Below are 20,206 nucleotides of genomic sequence, written 5' to 3' on the forward strand. Positions count from 1 at the left end.
GTTAATGGTGGCTGGATAATGGTCGCGAGTTCCGATGGGAATGTCACCGCTGTTCGATAGTAGACATTTCTTGGCATCACCGTATTATTCGCATCCATTCTGTTCCGAAAATAATGACTGTGGGCAAACTGACCAGACACATTGTCATCGACAGGGCGATATTGTATACCTGACGTTGTTGAAGGATGCTTTGGGATCAGAAGACTTTCCTCGGTGTATATAGTGTAGAACGTTTGGAATTGATGGTAAATAGATTACACCTCAAACCAATATGAGTTGTGTCTTCAGCAAGCCATGCTTGTCGTAAGAGACGACTAACGGGATGGGGTGATCACGCTTGCTGACTTGGTTGATGCATGTCATCGTTTTTCAATTGCGTAGATCGATGCTCATAATGTCGATCATTTGGTTGTCTGGTCCAGACTCGATATTTACAGACCGCCGTCATAATAAATATAGCTGGAATATTGCGGAGCGTGGCGTTAAACAACAAACAAAATTAATTTCTGGAATGCAACTGTGTCAGAGCGATTGGTTGGTTGGTTGGTTTGTTGTTTAACACCGCACTCAGAAATATTCCAGCAATATGACGGCGGTCTGTAAATAATAGAGTCTGGACCAGACATTCCTGTGATTAATATCGTGAGCATCGATCCACACAATTGGGATCGTGACATGCTTCAACCAAGTCAGCGAGCCTGAGCACCCGATCCCGTTTGTCGCCTCTTACGACAAACGAAGTCACCTTTTACGGCAAGCATGGATGGCTGAAGACCTATTCTATCCCGGATCTTCACGGGTCGTCACAGCGATTGAAGAGTCTTCAGTGTTTCATGAATATCCCAGTCACAAACATGTTGCAATCATCCGACCAAATGAAATGTTGATGCAATACGTGTCTGTATCATTCGTGATGAAATAATATTTGCTCTGAAATGGTGGTCTCTGCGACCACTAAATGTCTTGATAATAAAAACAGAGCTGTTCATTTCTACGGTTTCGAAGCCAGGGCTCCTGTCGACGTTTGTCGTCTGTGTATAGTCTCATTTCTTTTCCGGTGTAAATCGTTTAGCTGTGCCTATAGAAGGAACCAAGTAATTGCTGGGCTGAATACAATATAATGCAATCAGTCCAAATTAGAGATTGCTCTTTCAGAGTGCGGAACAGTTGCATTTTATTTTGTTATAAAAATACTGGATTGGACGGACAGCTTTCCTGGGTTTGTTGCAAATGAAGACGTGTAATTGTCCACCAGTAACGGGTGAATCTACGTGCTTTCAAGTATTTAGAACTGTTGATCAATGACTCATGGGCCAGCTCAGGAGAAGAACCATGCAGTTGGTGTGGAATGATCCCCATCACCGAGTTCGCACAACGCAAATGGCCTTCAGACCGTCCGCCCAAACAGCACTATTCCCACTGACTAGCATCGACCCCATCGGACTCGCCTGATGACACAAAATTGGTACTTAAGTACCTCGGATTTTACAAGGAAAAGACGGTGATCCACAGAATGTCTCCTGGCAATCATTACCATTACATTCCAGGAACAGCAACCATTACTCCTCCGTTGGGATTCCGGGAATGAAAAACTTTCCAGTACCCGATACTCGTTTGTGACAAAACCAGATCGTTGCTCATTCCTTCGGTGACTGGTTTATCAGACCAAAATCATTTATCAAGGGCGTGTCCTGAGTGAGTTGGTTTTTAACGCCGCTTTGAGCAGTATTCCAGCCATTACACCAACGTGTCAGCTTGACGTGTGAGGAAAGCCCGAAGTTTGTTTGTTTGTATAGGTGAATGCAGCTAAGAGCAACCCATGCTTGTAAAAAGCGACAAACGGGATCGTCTGATCAGGCACACTGACTTGTTCGATGCATGTAATCGTATCCCAACTGCATAGATCGATGCCCATGACGTCAATCAATAGATTGTCTGTTCCAGACTCGATTATCTACAGTCCGCCGTCTTATAGCTGGAATATTGCTGAGTGCGCCGTTAAAAAACATGCAAAGAAAACTGCTGCGTAAAATAACATTCATATTAACGCACTACAATAGAGCGAACGTGGAAGGTCGTGACAACTTCCGCATGTTCCTACCTTCATCAATCTCGCATTACTAATAACTCTACTGGATGTCTACGTGAGATCAATAATTCAAGTCTCAATCTCAAACAAATCTTTCAACCCTGACAGTGCCTGTCAGACTCGCCAATCTTTCCAGCTGCATTGACGTTTTGACTGCAGCCGATACGAATTGGGCTACTACAGTGAAGCAGACCTCTGCAAATAGGTGAAGTATTTTAGCAATGCCCTTAGAGCTCTTCATCTCAAACACACATGTCCGTCAGTATCGTTTCAACCTATATGTACCTGCCTCGGCTAGATAACCCCCGACAGCATGTATAACAGACGTCTCCGTTCTGGCAGGGAGCCAACGGTCTTGAGTTTGTTTTATCACACAATTACAAGGAAGCCCGTGGCGGTAATTGCTGACTACAGCACACTGGCCAATATAAACTGGAAAATGAATGTATACACGACACTAACTTACAACATGACATTTGGACAACTCACCCTTCATGTCTAGTTCTTATTGTCTTGGCAACAGAACACAGGGCAGTATTTCAGGTACAAGTCAATCATGACTATTTCTTCAGTAACACATACACAATTTGACAATAATTATGTTTTTGGTGGTAAGGAGACAGAATGGATTGGGTGGACTGGCTCTTGAAGTTTAATAAGGGGCCAAGGTACACTGGATTGTCTGGTCCAAATATAGTAAGTATTTGATGTTAACACCTGCCTGTTCATTAAAAACACCCTCATAAACAGCCCACACTCACATTTTATTGTCTGAAGACCAATTCTAGCCCGAATCTTCAAGCAGTGAGGTAGAAGACACAATCTGCGAGGTTACACATTATAACCCCAGCCCAACCCAAATCATCATAACACCCTACATATATTTGTTTGATTTACAGATCCAGCTACCGAAAAACTGAAAATTCAGAAGAAGAAAAATCACAATTACAAGGTCTTTTTAATACTACAAACAGAACAGGTCACTATGACATAAAAAATGATCAGATTTTTAGGACTAAAAAACTTTTTCCCCAAGTCAAATATAATTGGTAAACCCTTAATAAATGGTCACATCAACCAATCCATTCAACTAAAATATCGCATTCAGATTTTAGATATAACACTTACATTTCATAAGGACCAACACCAGGCCAAGATGTTATTATCCCTACCAAACTAAATCGAAATTGAAGATGAAACAAATCCTGTACCATGCATTTTTTACCTTTTCTTTCTGACCTAAAGACCAAACATTTCAGTATCAGAAAACAGAAAGCCAGCCTTAGTTGGATTGTTCCTGTGGGTGTAGAATGTGCTTCACATGTTATTGACCCGAGGTCTTATTCTTGCAAACCCAGCAGTATATACAAAAAGTCAATTATAGCCTTAAACTCTGGAGAAGGTGGACAGAGTACAGATTACCTAGGATACAAGATGTTCCCACAACCCAAGGCAAGGGGAATGATGTTGATGAGGTGGCCACAATGTCAGAGAGACTGCAATAACTAGTCTGTATCAATGTGACATCATACTCCGTCAGTGTGGGCAGACAGGTATACACCTCTGGACTTCATGTGCCAGTCAAGACATCTCAACACTTAGAGTAGCAGTATCTTCCCCCTTTCAATTACTTAGGACTTCACTCCCACTATCACAGACCTGTCAACCCTCCCACATTTTGCGGGAGACTCCCGCAATTTGATGAAATCTCCCAGTCTCCCGCAAGATGGACTATTTCTCCCGCAAAACAGAATTCTTCATTATTTAAAAAAATCGCCTCATTGTCCCGTGAGTGAAAACAATGAACGGGAAGTTTGCGTCCTGATCTGTCCGGTAGGCTCCCGGATTAGCGACCCTTATCACAGCCACCCGCAGGGGGACCCAGATGGGCCTTTGTCCAGTAATCAAATGGTAATTAATTTCATATGGTGAACGATTGAACAATGTAAACTGTTAAGAAAACTCGGATAGTCCTAACAGGTGCCTGAAGGGTTGAACTTGAAATGAAAAATCAGCCAAGTATTCATCACTTCATGAAATGAACTGTTGTCTTCATGTTCTTAGCGTGTTTATTCTTCCATAATTTAAGAACGTAGATACATATGGCCGGTCCAGTTATACATGACTTTATTGGTTATCAGATTTGTCAGAAACTTTGTTAAAACATCAACATACCTCAAAGTTACGTCATTGAACTCTTGGAAATGAAAACAAAATATGTCCTGCAAGCGCCGTCTTCAGAAACAACACTATGCGTGATTGGTTGATTCGGTAGTCGAAATAACAATGAGTTACACGATCAGGCTTCCTCACAGCAGGATTTCAAAGTCAAAGTTTAAAGTGAAACTTACAAATTTCCTTTTGACTGACATCGTGACTTGTGTGCACAGAAAATATCAAAACAGAACTTTATCAAATTTTGCGAGAATGTATCATGTGATTATTTTACACGATTTGATTGGCTAATAGTTTGCTTGCGTCCCAGATCTGCAATCTAATTTGCATACAACAGTACTAGTCAACCAATGAGATTAATACACGCCAAGGTCAGAAAGGTCAACAACGACAACGAGACTCATTTCATTCATAAATTGTAGTAAAACGTAATAGTACTTCCAAATATGGCATACATTTCTTGGAATGGAATAACGTGAACATTTCTAGGAAATTTAAGAAGCGAAGTAATGGGACTGTCAACAGACTACCGCAGACAGAAAAAAACCCAGTATATCTTATTGAAATTAAGGGCGATGATGTTGCGTCAGGATAAATGCATTTGATATTTCTTTGGCGAATTTTGTAACCAACATCGCGCCAAATACTCAGAAAACCTGCATCGTAACGAAGCCTGACAACTGGTCGGATTGAACACGTCGTCAACTGGTCAAGCTACTGATTGTGAAATTTCAATATCTGTTTGCGTTTATCTGAGATGATCTTTGAACGAAAGTTATATGGGTAGATTGTGCTGGGTTTATTTTTGGAGGAGGAAAATGCAAACGGAAATTAAGCAAGCTGTACGTATAAGAAACTTATTGATTATTTATTGTTTCAAAATATTTGGTTTTCTTTGTAACATTATTAAAAATAATAGTTGGAAATTATCTTATCCACTATCTTAAAAATCTCCCCCTTTGGAGGCAAATCTCCCCCATTTTGAAGTCAAATCTCCCACATTGTCATGATGAGGGGTTGACAGGTCTGCTATCAAACTACTTCAGTGAGCCTAAACCTTAATGAAATACTGATTCCAGCAATCATTGCTTTTGTTGTCCACAAGCCAAGAAGTGATACGCTAATGAAATCAATAAGCTTTGCCAATCTTATCAGGTCAATTGACTTTCTTCAGCTAATGGCAGTATTATAGCATTCTATTGTGTGACAGATATTTTGTCTCTTTAAAAGAGTAAATACTTTTCTATTTCATATTGACTGGCTATATGTACACGCTGGCATGGAATATCACCCTATACTGTCATGTTTGAAATTTAATTGTTCCAATGATGTTACTAGCAATAGAATTCTTCCATCAGCTGGAACCAGTGAGTCTGTACAGGTAGGTGCGTGCTATTTTACCCGGTTGTCAGAAATATTCCAGGCACATGGCAGTTTCAAAACTTGAAAGGTAAACCATTGATTGACAGCATGAGCTGCCATACATCGACCATTCACATGACCTGCAATGGACAAGGTCCCACATTGTAACGTTCCAACTCTCATCTAGAACACCAAGAACCACAGAGTCAACATTTATTTTACACTTTATTAACATTTTTACATCCAAATCTGCTGAAGATGTACTCATGTTTCCGCACACATGGCTGCAGTCACCAGCCATCTGTCCATCTTGTTAGCCTACATCTGCTGGGATGTCGGGACAACATTGACTACACATGGAGTAGTCGATACATGGTAGGAGGGGCTATATACAAGGGCTGTCTGTACAAGATATATACACTACTATAATACACCAGTGTACAATTCAATATATACACACACCCACTGCCAACCCGACAGGGGCAAGATGGCACCAACAATAAGTACAATAACAACATGTCATATGCAGGGCTCAGTCTAGAGGCTGGTTAAGATAACAGAACCCTGGTTCCAGAAGATGTCCTACATAGTGGTTAAATTAAATAAGCTTCTAAAGACAGATTTTCATTCTCAAATGGAGATTTTCAACAAAACTGAAACTTAGCAATTTCCTAAAGAGCTTCATACAAGACAATCCAATCGCTTTTAACTGTTTGAAAACAAAATCTAACAATGTCCTAAAATGTGGCCATCTTACAGACTAGGTACTCAAGGACAGAATTGCATTCTCATATGGAGGTCAAATAAAAAGACAATTTGAAAGACCTCGATTAACAACAGGACTTCATGAAAGAAAATCCAATTGTTACTAGAAGCTGTTCCAGGAGAAATCTTGTACCACACATAACAAAGTTTCATTTGTAAATGTATACATGTATTAATTTGCAAGCCATTAACAATTCATCTCTGGGCAAAACAGGATCTTCACCTATTACTTCAGACAGGCGTTCAACCAACTTCAAATCAAATGCAATATGCATTAGCAGATACTGGTTTTTGCCTGGCTTCTCTCTTGAATGAGCAGTGAATATAACACAGCAAATGATGTACATGCAACACACAATAGCTTAACCTCCTTACAATCTAAGTGATGATCCATCTTAACATTCTAAAGTGAGAGCCTATGTAGAAAGTGCGCAAACCAAATTACAACTATGATTGACAACAATAAAAGAAAAACAAATTTTAAAATACCAGTGAATCAAACATTAAAAATCTATCAAGCGAAAATGTGTAAATACAGGAGTTGGATCAAACTCCAACAAAGCCCCCTGCATAAGAGGCCTTAACTTTGTGATAAAGTAAAGAAGCAATGGGATTTCTGAACATGACCATTCTTGCTGGATCATTATGATATCACTCAATTAGTAGAACATTTAATGTTTACATAAACTCTACGCACAAAAACGATTTAAAAAATGGTCAAAACCTAATTTTGTCAGCAATTTGGATATTCAAGTGCCAAAAAGTGTCTTTCTAATATGAAGTATCTCATCACTTGAAGTTGTTAACTTGTGAGTAAACTGGAAACTTCAATGCAGGGTAGAAAGATAAATAACAAGAAATAAGTAACAAATACACAATGCACCAAAACATGTCTACAGACAAAACACACAACTTAAACAAAGACAGTCAAAAAACATAATAGCACTTACAATGTATATGTGAACATTTAGCCAATTGGTGCTGCTACCAAAATCTTTCATCACCTTATTGTACTGATGTTATTTCTGTAATAATTTTCACCACCAGAGCTTCCATCTATTTGACAACAAACCACAAGAACCAGTGAAAATGAAAATTTCTAATTTCAACAGACCTTAACAAGTTCAACGAAAGTGTTACAACATATAAGTGTAAATCTCTTATTAGTGTACTAGGGTAATATTTTCAAACCCTGATTGAATAATGACAGTGTAACTTGTTGCTAGGATATAAATTGATAGATATTCTTGGCAATAATTTAAATTCTATGGCAGAATGATAAATGTAAGAAATATTCATGGAAAGGATGATAGCAATCACTATAAGCAAAAGCAATGAAAACCTACTGATGGTGCAGGGATAGTCACACTACAACTAGAGCAACATCATGACAGGTCCTGTGCACTACGTTATTCCCCCTGATGCAACATATGTAGAACCACAGCTTCCTTAGAAGAAGATACAATGTGTGTATACACTTCCACAAAAACTGTACAGTTGATAACACATATTTCCACATCAGATTTTTTTGGGTCATTTTTGCCATTTTAGATCGTTTTTTTTTGTTGAGACTACAAAAGCCACAAGGCTGAAATGCAATATTATTCATGGCTTATCCACATGAAAATCACATCGACACAGCAAATCCTGCTTCAAATTTCAGGTCCATCCTGCAAAGCAGTGTAGTTTGTGAGCTCAGGCCCGTTACTGAGAGTAAGGACACTGTTGCAAGCTTCTGCTGCCGCTGCTGCAGCCTTAACCTCTGTAGGTGCAGGAACAACTGGACTTACATCCATTGCCTCTTCTCCATTCATAGGCAAGTCTAAACGAGCTACTTTCTTGGCAAATGAGTAGTTCTCTATGGGAAACAATTGTCTTTCTTTCCTTTTTCTCGAGCTCACACGAACTCCACTTGAGCCTGGTGCCCTTCGTGGAGGCCCAGTTACAGTCACTGGCTGTTTGAACTGTGGTACTTCAATCTTTTTCCTCAACTGTGCCTCAAGCTCTGAGGCAGGTTTATAGCCTGGAGGAACTGCATCAGCCAGAGAAGGAGGCTTGTGAACAGTAGCAGGTTTGGGAGCATGAGAGGGGACCGAGTGAGAGGTAGTGATCACAGATTTATTCACAATATTTAAAGGTTTCGACAGCACTATAGGTTTGCTCTCATTTACAGGCTTGGGGCCTTCCAGTTGTTTCCTGCGCTTGTTGAACTCCTGCCAAAGACCCTTCTTCCTGTCCGAGAGCTTAATGGACCTTGGCTCCAGAACCTGAGGCTGGGCCACAGTTGTAAGGATTTCAGTGTCATCAGGATAGTGCTGGTGGGTAAGGAAGTTCCTCAAAGAGAAGAACTTCTTGCAGCTGCAGCACTTGATACACAAGCTGCTCTTTTTCTGGTACAGATCCAAATGAATGTCACCATCTTGGGTCACAGATGGATGCGAGTTTGTTGGTTTGGGGTCCTTGTGACGAATCTCAATGATCTTCTTATCAGTATCACTCACATTTTTCTTATTGCCCTTTTTGAAATGAATTAAACCTTTGATCTTCACCTTCAAGGGCCCCATCTTTTTCAGCCTTGATCTTCTGTTACCGTTCAGTGGAGGATTGGCCCCTCTAGATCTTGAACCACTAAACCTGCGTCTATTTGAAGGTGAGGAATGGTTTTCTTCCTCTGAGTCCTGTTCAACAACTCTGGCTGACTTTTTCTCTTGAACAGCCTCTTCCAAGAGCTCAACCTTTCTCTTTTTCAATTCTTCTTTCGCAAGTTTGAGTTTCTCAGCATCTGACAACTTAGTCTTCTTTTTCCCATTTGGACTTGCTGGTGGTACAGCCGTTTTCTTGCCATTTTCACAGACAACTTCTTCCTCTTTTTCACTCGTCTTCTCCTCCACAGGTTCTGCCACAACACAACTCTCGGTGTTGGTTTCACCCTTGAGTAGTTCCAAGAAATTGATCTTCTTATGCCTCAGACGCTTTGACTCTAGTGGCGGAGGAATCTCTTTGGCTATTTCTGTCACAGGCAAGGGCACATCTTGGCTTGGAGTCACCGCTGGTATTGGTATTGTTATTGGAACTAAATCCATCCTGAAAGAAAAAAAGCAACTGAAGTTCTGGTAATAATAACAAGAACTTACACAATATAGTAATAATGTCGTCGCTAAATTGTTGGAAGTTGGCCGGTGAAGAGCTTTTTATCCATAAAGCTAATAACTGCTTACTCCATTTCTTATATGGCAAAAGCAATTCAAATATCACTGGGTCAGATACTTTATTAAAAAGTCTCTCAGGCAGGAATTACTATGTCACAGTAATCAACCATTCTTTACCATTCTTTACAATTTAACTTCTCAAATATGTTGGTATCAAAAGTATTTTTCTCACATGTTCGAAAAAATAGCAATATCATTACAATTACAATGACTCCTCAATTGACTAAAATAATTCCTAATCCCAAATAAGGATCAGACATTACTGAAATTCTAAAAAAACCTTCAATATTAACTTACTTCTCCACAGCAGCAGTTCTTGGCTGAGCCTTAGGCTTGATCTTCTTCCTCAGTACACCAGCAGTAACCTTGACTGGTTGACTCTCTCCAGAGTAGAGTGAAGCTAAAGAACCATCAGAGGACAATTCAGGGTCATCACGACGGACCACTTCATCCAATTTCGACATCCTTGGCTGAGGGTTTACATAGTATCCAATCAGATTCTTGGCATAATCTTTTGAAACAATCAATGTGCTCTTAGAATTGTACGCTCGACCATACTGAACCAAAAAGTACCTCTGCATTTCTGAACAATTAAGAACATCAATTCCCAGCAGCTGACATCGTTTCTTCAGGATGCCTGTATCTTTAGCTGGCAAGATTTGTTTATGGATGTCAACAAGTCTGACAAATGGTTGGTTTTCAATCATGATAGCCGGAAGGTCATTCCAGAACATTGTGACCGTCACAATCCAAGGAGTGTTATAGTCTGATGCTGCAGAGGTAGCAGTGGTAGTAGAAGTTGTCATAGATGGTGCAGAGCTGTCCATGACAGCAGCATCTGGAAACAAGTCAGACTTATCAAGTCTGAAGTCATGTCCCAGTAGGTCAAATGGCTTCTCAATATCCCCAATTGTTCCCAAATCTGCTTCAAGCAAAGCTCTAACAGGACTTTCACTTGGATTGACTGTGGGAGGCACCACAACTTGAGATGGTGCCGCAGTAGTCTCAGATGTATCTGCTGGTGGTGCAGGTGATGCAACTGTTGTAGTTGTAGTTGCAACTGCTGCAGCTGGATCTGTTGTGCTTGCAGGTGCTGTTGCAGGCTCATTTTTAATCTCAAACCGATCCTTACTTTCTGTGTCAAACTCAGAAGCAGCACTAGAAACACTCTGCCTTCTCTCAGTTTCATCTGATGTACTTACACCATCTACAGACTGCTGGTCAGACAGGTCTATGTTATCCACTGACCTGTCATAGTTCTGGTTGTTGTCCAGATTATACTTCCCAGCAGCAGAATCAATGATTTCCTCCGGTGTTGTCTCAACATCCTTCACAGCATCCAGTAGAATGTTCACCTGGTCTGGCGTCAAGGTCATGTTTTCACCCATGAAACTGATACCAACAGAGTCCTCAGAAGGGCTGTACAGGTCCACAGTGTCAGATAATGAGGAATCATGAGCAGACCCTGGAGATCCAAGACTATCATTCTCCATGCTGAGAATCGTACTGATGATCCTACTATCCATATCAACGATGTTCTCCATGGTAGGTGCTTGTGGTGAAGACTGAGATGACTGTGTCTGGGAAGCAGTACTTGGAGTACTGCCTCCACTGTGGAGAGTTGAGGACAGTCCTGCACCATAGTATTTCTCACTGATGGATAAACCAGCTTTCCCTCTGCGTTTGATTGCTTCAATGTCTGCATCAGTTAGATGTGGAACAATTATGTCTCCAGGTTTGGGAGCTGGAATTATGATCTTATCTGTGGGAGGGGGTGGTGGCAAGTCTGTGCTGGCTCTCCTTCTGCTTCTTGAGCTCTTGTTCAAATAATAGACATAGTCATCTTTAAATTTACCCGTTATTTTCAATTTGGAGCCATTATCAAGTTCCAGCTGTTCTTGAAGTTTCTCCAGCCTCCTTCGACTTGTCCTCCCAATAACTGAATGTGCTCTGTCCTGAACAAAGTCCACCTCAAATGGTTGCTTGAAGTCAGTCACATCCTCTGTTGATGGAGCAGGTCCTGTTGGACTGTCCAGCAACTCCACCTTTATCTTTTTCACTTTTGCCTTTGTTTTTAACTTCGGCTCTTTCACATGCCTAGCAATTCCAGACTTTGTTTTAGACCATGAAGAATACTTTCTTCTCTCCTGTTTACCATGAGTTGTATCAATTCCATAATCTCGGGGTAAATGTCCTTCTCGAAGACAGTAGTCATGGTCATGATGAACCGAACTTGTGTCAGCAAGCCCAGGCTCTGTGCTATTTTGTAAACCCCCATTGCTTATAGTACTGTCACTGCAGTGAGGTGGTCCCAATTCATCTTGCACCTCAGACCCTGCGTCCGACCTTTCCCAGTCTCCACAAGGAGACTGCAGGAAGGAGGGTAGTCCAGGAGATGGAGGAACACTCATTGGAGGTGAGCTAATTAGTCCTTTGTCAAAGTACGGAGAGGAAAGTGTGGAATGATCCTTTGACACATTTAATCGGAAATTTTTACTCCCAGTTGCAGGGCTTGAATTGTCACTTTTAATATTGGAGCTACTGAATGATGCAAATGTTCCTATTCTGAACTTGCCAACTTTTGGAGGAATCTGTCCATGAAGACTATCTACGCTGCCAATAGGTGAACTAAGTCTGCTATCACAACCATCACTAGAACTAAAACCCTGAAGTGTTTGCTGCTGCACAGTAGAATCTGGGTCCTTCTCTGTTAGGGGCAAAGGCGTCAGTTTAAAGGAAGGAAAGTCTGTCATAGAAGAGTCTACAGATGATGTAGGAGATAGAAGGGATGGTTCTCCAGACATATGATCACTATCTTCATGTTCTTTCACAGGCAATGTCATATGTTTATCCTCAAAACCGAATCTTAGACACACACTTTCTATTGACATGCTCCTTGCACGATGTTCTACTTCTTCAGTCGAGCTATTTTCTCCACAAGAATCGGATTCTGCCCCTGTTTCTGTGTCATAATAGTCTGTGCTTTGTCTTTCAGTCACCTTTCCTGGTTGAGAGGCATATGAGTGGTCCGACTCAACACTAGAAGCAGGCCCTGAGGCATCACTGCTCTCCATTCTCACATCACAATCAGTTGTGTCCATTATACACTCCTCAGAGCTCTTGCTAGCATGCATTTCCATGGAAAAACTATCTTCTTGAACCTTTTCTGTATGACCAGTTGTCAAATATGTTTCTAATAAACTTGACTTTTCCTCATTATCAGTAGCATCCGAACAAGTCCTATCACTAACAATGGCAACAAAGCCGGACTCAGACTGCTCATTATCAATAACACTTATACTTGGTCCTGCAGCTGATCCCGAGACTGGTTCCTCAACAGATCCTGATGGACTAGCTGCCTCATCGTTCTCTGACACTGTCTGTTTCTCACAGATTGCACAAAGCTCACTAGGATCAGACACCCCAACAGCATAATCAGTCCTTGGCTTGTGACAAACAGGACAGCAAGCTGCTGTTGGTTCAGTCAAGTCAAAATCACTGACATTGTCATGCTTAAGCACACTTTCATCGACTTGTTCTAACTGAGCGGGCTCTGTCACACTCACATCACAAGCGTATGATTCTAGAGGAGAATCTTCAGATGTCTCTTTAACAGATGCAGAGTCAGATGAGTCATCATCATCTGCACTCTGAGCACCAGCTGGGTCAGATGGTGGTGGTGGTGGTGTTTGTGATGGACCTTCTGACACTTCAGAAGACTCCCCACAACCACTTTCACCATTGTCTAAACTGTCTCTTTCACATGATGTGTCATCAGACTCCTCCACCACCTTCTGTGAGGAGTCAGTTTTACTGTCCTTATGTTCAACAGACAAGTCTGTAATTATAGCACTGTCACTGTCACCTACTACCTCTCCCTCCGCACTCCATGAATGTCTCCTTATCGTCCTTCCAGGAGAATCCTCATCCACCACATAGTCAACACCACTTGACTTTTCACTGAACAACTTGCCTACCTCACTTGTGGGTAGGTTGCAAGAGTTCTGTCGCTTAATCTCACTACGTAATTTTCTAGCTGAGCCCATTTTGTTACTCTTGTTTGGATCCTCTTCCTCTGTAGACTCTTCTGTATTTGTATCATCACAGTTAGCCTCACTCTGAGTCTGGCCTCCTGATTGGTTGGATGACTTGGGGTCGTCTCTCTGCAGGGCGGCAGCTGCTGCCAGAAGGTCCAGAGGGTTGAAATCCATCATCCACTTGCCTTGTCCAGTCCTTACCCAACATGGAGATTAGTTGTGAGGCGAAAACTTCTAAGAATCTGAAAAAAATCAGAAAATTACAATTAAATAGTTGTTCCCAGAAGTATTTCATCACATATATGACTGAAAAATGCAGTAGTACTTAAAGTATTGAATAAATAAGTACAATGAGCGAAATCTTATTAGAAGACTCAAGACTCAAAGGGGAACTAGGCTAAAGCAAACTGGTAGTCCCAATAAGATTGAGTCAAATATTAAAATGACAATTTGTTCATCTGCTAACCCAAATGTTATGATGAATAGTTTGTTTTTTTTTTGTTTAACGCCTCACTGGGAAATATGACAGGGGTCGGTAAATAATCAAATCTGACCACCCAATCCCATTAATCACATCTAACAACAAGCATGGTTGCCTTTTACAGCATGCATGGGTTGCTGAAGACCTATTCTATCCGGATCTTCATGACCTACTATGTATAGCAATCTGGCAATTTTTCAAAAACAATATAGCCATAGCATAGCAATAATTACAACTTCTCGCATAGGCTGAAAACCATACATATTATGTTGTCACATTTTTAAGGGTGTGCCTACATACTGAACAATGGAAGTTTTAAGAGAATAATTAATGATAGCCAAACATAACTTTGCCAAATTAAAGCAAACCCAGCTACAGTCTGTGATTTTATCCACTCATCCGAAGGCTCAGTCTAGCAAAATTCATTCTGGTCTAGTAAGATCAGCTTATTCTAGTCCAGATACTAAGACAAATATTTACTAAAAATAATGCCCCAAACCATGTTTCGGCTGTTAGACTCAAAAAAGTATTTGGTACAGATTGCATCTCAACATACATAATGTTAATCATTCTTGTATCGAAATAAATAGGCATATGATATTATACATGCAATTCAAACTGGTCTTCAATTCCACAAATTATGCACTTGTTACCAATTACGTGTTTGTAAGTACAGGGGTAGAAACTAACATGTTTAGTCTACTAGTCCTTACAATGATAACATATAGCAAAACCCTTAAAAATGGCAAATTTCTACTAGTCCTTATGATACCTTCACTATTGGGCAGTTTGGCAAGGACTACAGGGCCTGTGCCAATTTCTAACGCTGAAAGAGAGTATTATGTCACTTTAGTCCAGCTACATCACAACAGTTCACCAAAAATTCATTACCAAAATAAAATATATCTTTCAGTCAAGATGAAATACCACCAGCTATTTCATCTTCTAATATACACTCTTAATCATGTTAATATGTGATACACTGGTACACATAAATGTACTGTAATACAGACTTTCACCATGCTGAAATTAACAAATTAGTTCAATACATTTGATAATGAAACAGAAGAAAGTCCATTAAATACTTGATAAAATCATTAACATATAATCATGAATATGATGCCATTTGTCTCCATCAAAATCATTGGATTACATTTGACATCATATTTTGTTTACCCTTTATGCTCTCCAATCATCAAACTAAAATCCAAAATAATCTGACAAAGATCAGTTGGTACAAATACACATACATTGATCCTCCATATCAACCACCAACAAGCAGAAGGGCTTGAACAACAAGCCTAACCAAACACCCCGTCTAGCCTTGGTACGCTCCACAATAAACACACCAAGGGAGAGAACTCATCTTGACACACTCGGCTGGCTTTGTTCTTGAAACTCGCTCACCAAGCTAATCAATACTCAGGCCAGATTTCAAGTACGCCTCAATGAAGGAAGTAGGGACACTGGGCTGCCTCCCTTGCCAACTCACTAAACAGGGAGAGCCATGCAGCCCACATGCTTGCTGCAGAAAGCTTGATATAAGATAACACTGTGAGAGAAATCTCGGCAAGCATACAAGCACATCCACTATGTGACCTAAATGTAGTAGTTTCTGCATACAGCAGCCATTTCGCCATATGGTAACTCCTGATCTGCTTTTAGCACACATTCTCAATCTCTGGGATAAAACAGGCATTTGTGGGCTTTCTCTCAATCACAAAACATTCTCCCATCTTCAAATTGAGTTCATTGCAATTTCAAAGGGAGAGGCTGACACAAAACAGACATTATTACTGGTGCTGTGAATTTCATCAGTATTGCTAAAGCATTCAAGATTCCCATTATCTTGAGATATTTTTATTCAGTAAACCATCACTGATTTGCACTAACGTGCAATGGAGATTTGCAGAGCACATATCTGGTGTACATGCTTCCTCCAAATTAACGTCATAAATGCCAGTTGCAAATATGTGAACACTATCAAATTCAAAGATGGATCAAAAACATTATGTATTGAATGGCAATAAGAGATAATGTCTGTTATCAGAATTTTTAACATAGCTTCAATGAAAATACATTTTTGTCAAATGTTTTTCACCAAAATTGGGATGAATTTCATTGGAAATAATCCCCTTAGTTTCCAGCATGTTTCGTATCTTTACCAGTCCAGGCCAATTCATTAATTTGTTGGCTTTTTTTTTGCAAAAAGTGATGGAACCCTACACCAAAACACATGAATTCAATAGTTCCATGAATCTTTTATCTGTAATGCTGTATTTGCTAGATCCCAACACTCAGGAACAACGATAGAAACATCTCAATAGTTGAGTATCAAGCCTGATAGTATAATATCATTTCATTATAAGAAAATATAATTATCACTCGGATCCCTAAAACATTCAATCAATTAGTGAGGGCTTATCTAAGATAAACAGTCCATAAAGTATTTTGGATCCACTAAATCCATGAAGACATCATTACAAGTCTACAGATAACAGTTCGAGATTTGAAATGAAACAGCAATTTTCTGCTCACCACCATATCAGGTTAATACTGATATATTAATAACCTTACCATGACTATTTTAAATTAAAGCAAACTTCAGTGAAATAGGCTCAAGTTTGGATCCTAGTGAATTTCTCTCCTATTTGGTCAGTGCCATTTGCTTGGTCAGTGCCATTTGCTTGGTCAGGCAGCAGGACCAGGCAGCAGGACCAAGCATGTAGTGGCCTCGCAAACCTCGGTAGTCACTCGACACAAACACAACATTTGCCAAACGTGTTTGGGCCGTATCTCACAGCAATGTTCACACAGATGCGCTTGATGGGCCACACCTGTATTCGACTGAATAGATTGTTATAGATAGGATGCAAATCAATTCTGACATAAAGCACATGTAGAAGGAGATCTCCCTTATTTAACTTGACAAGCTACCTGGCTTATCTCACTGCATATTCTACATGTAACATCATATTTTGTCATGAGTGATTACATACACTCGTGAGCACAAACAATTTCTCGATTCAAAATATTTTTTCAGATGATGTTCTCCATCCAATCATTTACCTGAAAGGTCATGTATATACAATAAAGACGCTGTTATCCTTAATATTCCCAAATCCTTACCATACATAATATTGACATTGAATTATACTACTCAACATTTGCCAAGGACCAACATTTGTCATCTTTAGTCAAAGGTGTGGTCCTTAGCAAATGTTGAGCAGTATGAGGCCAATCAAACTGATATTAACGCTTCAAAAAGATAAAACGTACTGAATAAAGAGTATTAAAAGGCCAAAAAGGTTCGGGTGATAACTATTTACTCAATGTCATCTAAAATACATGCACCAACCAGAAACTTCACAAATACCCAAAATTGAATATTTCACAGATTGACCAATGAACACGATGAACAAAAGAAAATTTCAGATTTTATTCAAACTTCAATCAAAAAAGTGAAAATAATCTCACATAAAATCTCTGACGAGTCACATAATCAACAAAATTAACCAACCAACCAACATTACCTTCTGAAAGCAGCGTAACAAGTTATTAAAGCCTCATAAGAAAAACAAGACAAGATATACTGCATGTTAATGGTGTCCCCATGTACAAATCAATGACATTACGGGCTTTGTCTTGCAGGCCTGACTGAAGAGCTCACCAAGGCCCATACAATATTCATTGCCAACAGTCTCTCCATCTGATCAATACAGGCCTACGATTCAGATTTACACAAAACACCCTTTGTTTAGGCCCAACATTGATCCTGGAGGCCTGCACATATATGAAGACATGCTACATTGGACAGGGAAAGTCAGAACAAAGTCACAGTCAGCACACCAGCATCTCACATGATCAGATGTTCATTTGCACACCGTTTGGGGTTAATGGAAATTTCTTTTCTCTTTATTACATTACGGAGAAACAACTGTAATTATGGTAGACTGACAGAGTGGATTACCTTTGTGAGGTATAACCATTGTTGTTATTAAAAAGTTATTTCCCTTGATGAATTTATCAGGGCTTTCTCATCAAAAAGGTTATCAAAACATTCACAGGAAAACAGGACTGCAGATGAAAACAAAGCAAATGGACATAAAATAGCAGCAAATTCAAACAGCTGAATTAATCTCTTTCTTCAGCAAGACAGCTCTTAATACTTCATGAAATGCAACAGCAAAGTGTCGCACTTAAAATCAAACAAGCGATCACAACAGAGAGTTCAAATTTAAACCTGAAAGTCAAACGGTCCTTGTCATAGCCCTAATGATAGACTTAGTGGTCCTCAATTCATATACAATTGCCAAATTCCACAAGGACCCCTGACTCCACTTAATTTCTACCACTGCAACTAGAATGTTGGTGATGTTGACAATAACAATCACTGCAGCCTATTACTTTATCAACTGGAATGAGTTGAATTCAATGCGAAAATTCAAATTGCAAATTGTAACGTTCGTACACTACTCTACTCTCACAAATACATTACACATGTCACAAGCAAATCCACATATCTCTAATCACACCAAACTTAAATCTAACAAACAGTGCCACCAGGGCTAGTGTTACAGTTATGTCGGAAACACTGAGATCAAATATTTAGCATAGCCTGGTCAAACTCCAAATCTCCCAAACTAAAACAAAGATTATTCCAATGACGTCCTAGGCTGTTCTTTTCCTGGACGTGATAAAGAGGATTAACAGACCAATATGTCCTGTGAAGGCTAGGAGCAATGTATCAGCACCTGACTATCAGGACTGGCATTGGTAAGAAAAAAACCCGAACAGGTCCATTCTGCAAAGCGACCATTGAACCAGACTCCTAATGTAACACAGGCCAATGACAGCTGTAACATGGGAGACCTCATTGTTGAACATGGACTCTGCCACCAGTCTGACCCCATCACTGGATTTCACTCAAGAGATCTGCTGGCTTTCTCCCAGGATAGCTGTGTGTGTAAATCAATTTATCCACCATTAAACATGTTCAAGGCTGTTCAAGGCTATGCCAGTGAGCCAGGTACATGATGGGATGCCGCACTAGTGCCTTTTAATAAACATTTTACCCATCTGACCAACTTGTTGGAAATAAATTCCTTGCCTCATATCACGAATATTGGATAAAGCATGACAAGAGTGTCTCTCCCCTTGTTGGAATACTGAACAGTGACTGGAATAGGCTTCCTGCATCCATGCATACAGAACAGCTTCCATAAGGTCCAAAGAGGTGGACACCCTCCAAACAGGAAAGGGATGAAGACAATCTCAACGAGTTCCCTCTGAAATGCCAACACAACTTAGCTTCAACTATCCTCATTGCATTTCATGGCAAAAGATCATTCCTTGATCAATAGATTTGCAATTTCATCACAAACCGGAAATTCTATCCGATTCCCTGATTTTATCCCAACTTCTAAAGATTTTTAGTGTGATGTGTGTGACCTTTGTACATTGGAAGCTGCTCAGGAAAATTTAGAATATTCTTCATGTAACAATCCCTTTTCTTTCAAGGAAAGTCCATGAGCATTCATCATACTTGCAAAACGCATGAATTTCTATTTCAAATATGTTCAGAAGTCTATTTTACTCTTAACAACAGCAGCTTCTTAATGCATTTTCAAGCACATCTTCAAAGATACATAAATGTACAGTTTGAAAAGAGAACGCCCCCTATACTTACCAAACAGTCCATTAAACACAATATTCTTTCTCACAAGAGAACTGCTGTGTAATTATACGCTTGAAGACTCAGATGAAAGTATAGAGTTTGGTTGTGGAGTGAATCTGCAGGGGGTTGTGAAGGGGGGAGAGGGAAGGGAGGAGATGGGCCACAAGAAGTTAGAGAAATGGGGTACATGTGCCATGACCGTGGATTAGGAGAAGGACGAGTATCATGATGGGGATTGAGTGAAAGGACTGTTTATAAATCCTACCATCCTTCAAAACAATATCTAAAATGTACATGTTCACAAGATTCATCTCATAACCAGGCTAAAAACAAGATTCTCATCAGCTTGCATCTCACGACCAGGTAAAAAGCAATACATGTCTCCAATCAGCTTCCACGACACTTCCCATG

At 40.0% G+C, this 20,206-nt stretch overlaps 1 protein-coding gene across 1 annotated transcript in view; it reads right to left on the reverse strand.

Annotated features, from left to right (window-relative positions):
• Positions 1–5,838: 5,838 nt before the first annotated feature.
• Positions 5,839–20,206, reverse strand: part of LOC124141231 — a 44,885-nt gene continuing 30,517 nt past the window's right edge. The window contains exons 2-3 of the mRNA XM_046509173.2: positions 9,898–13,879; positions 5,839–9,475 (exon numbers count right to left, since the gene is read on the reverse strand). Of these exons, the coding sequence (XP_046365129.2) occupies positions 8,044–9,475; positions 9,898–13,814 (5,349 nt within the window). The 5' untranslated portion in view covers positions 13,815–13,879 and the 3' untranslated portion in view covers positions 5,839–8,043. The remainder of the gene's footprint in view (positions 9,476–9,897; positions 13,880–20,206) is intronic.

Source organism: Haliotis rufescens, unplaced genomic scaffold (genome assembly GCF_023055435.1).
Source record: "Haliotis rufescens isolate VD_foot unplaced genomic scaffold, xgHalRufe1.0.p SCAF_12, whole genome shotgun sequence".
In the NCBI taxonomy this organism is placed as follows: Eukaryota; Metazoa; Mollusca; class Gastropoda; order Lepetellida; family Haliotidae; genus Haliotis; species Haliotis rufescens.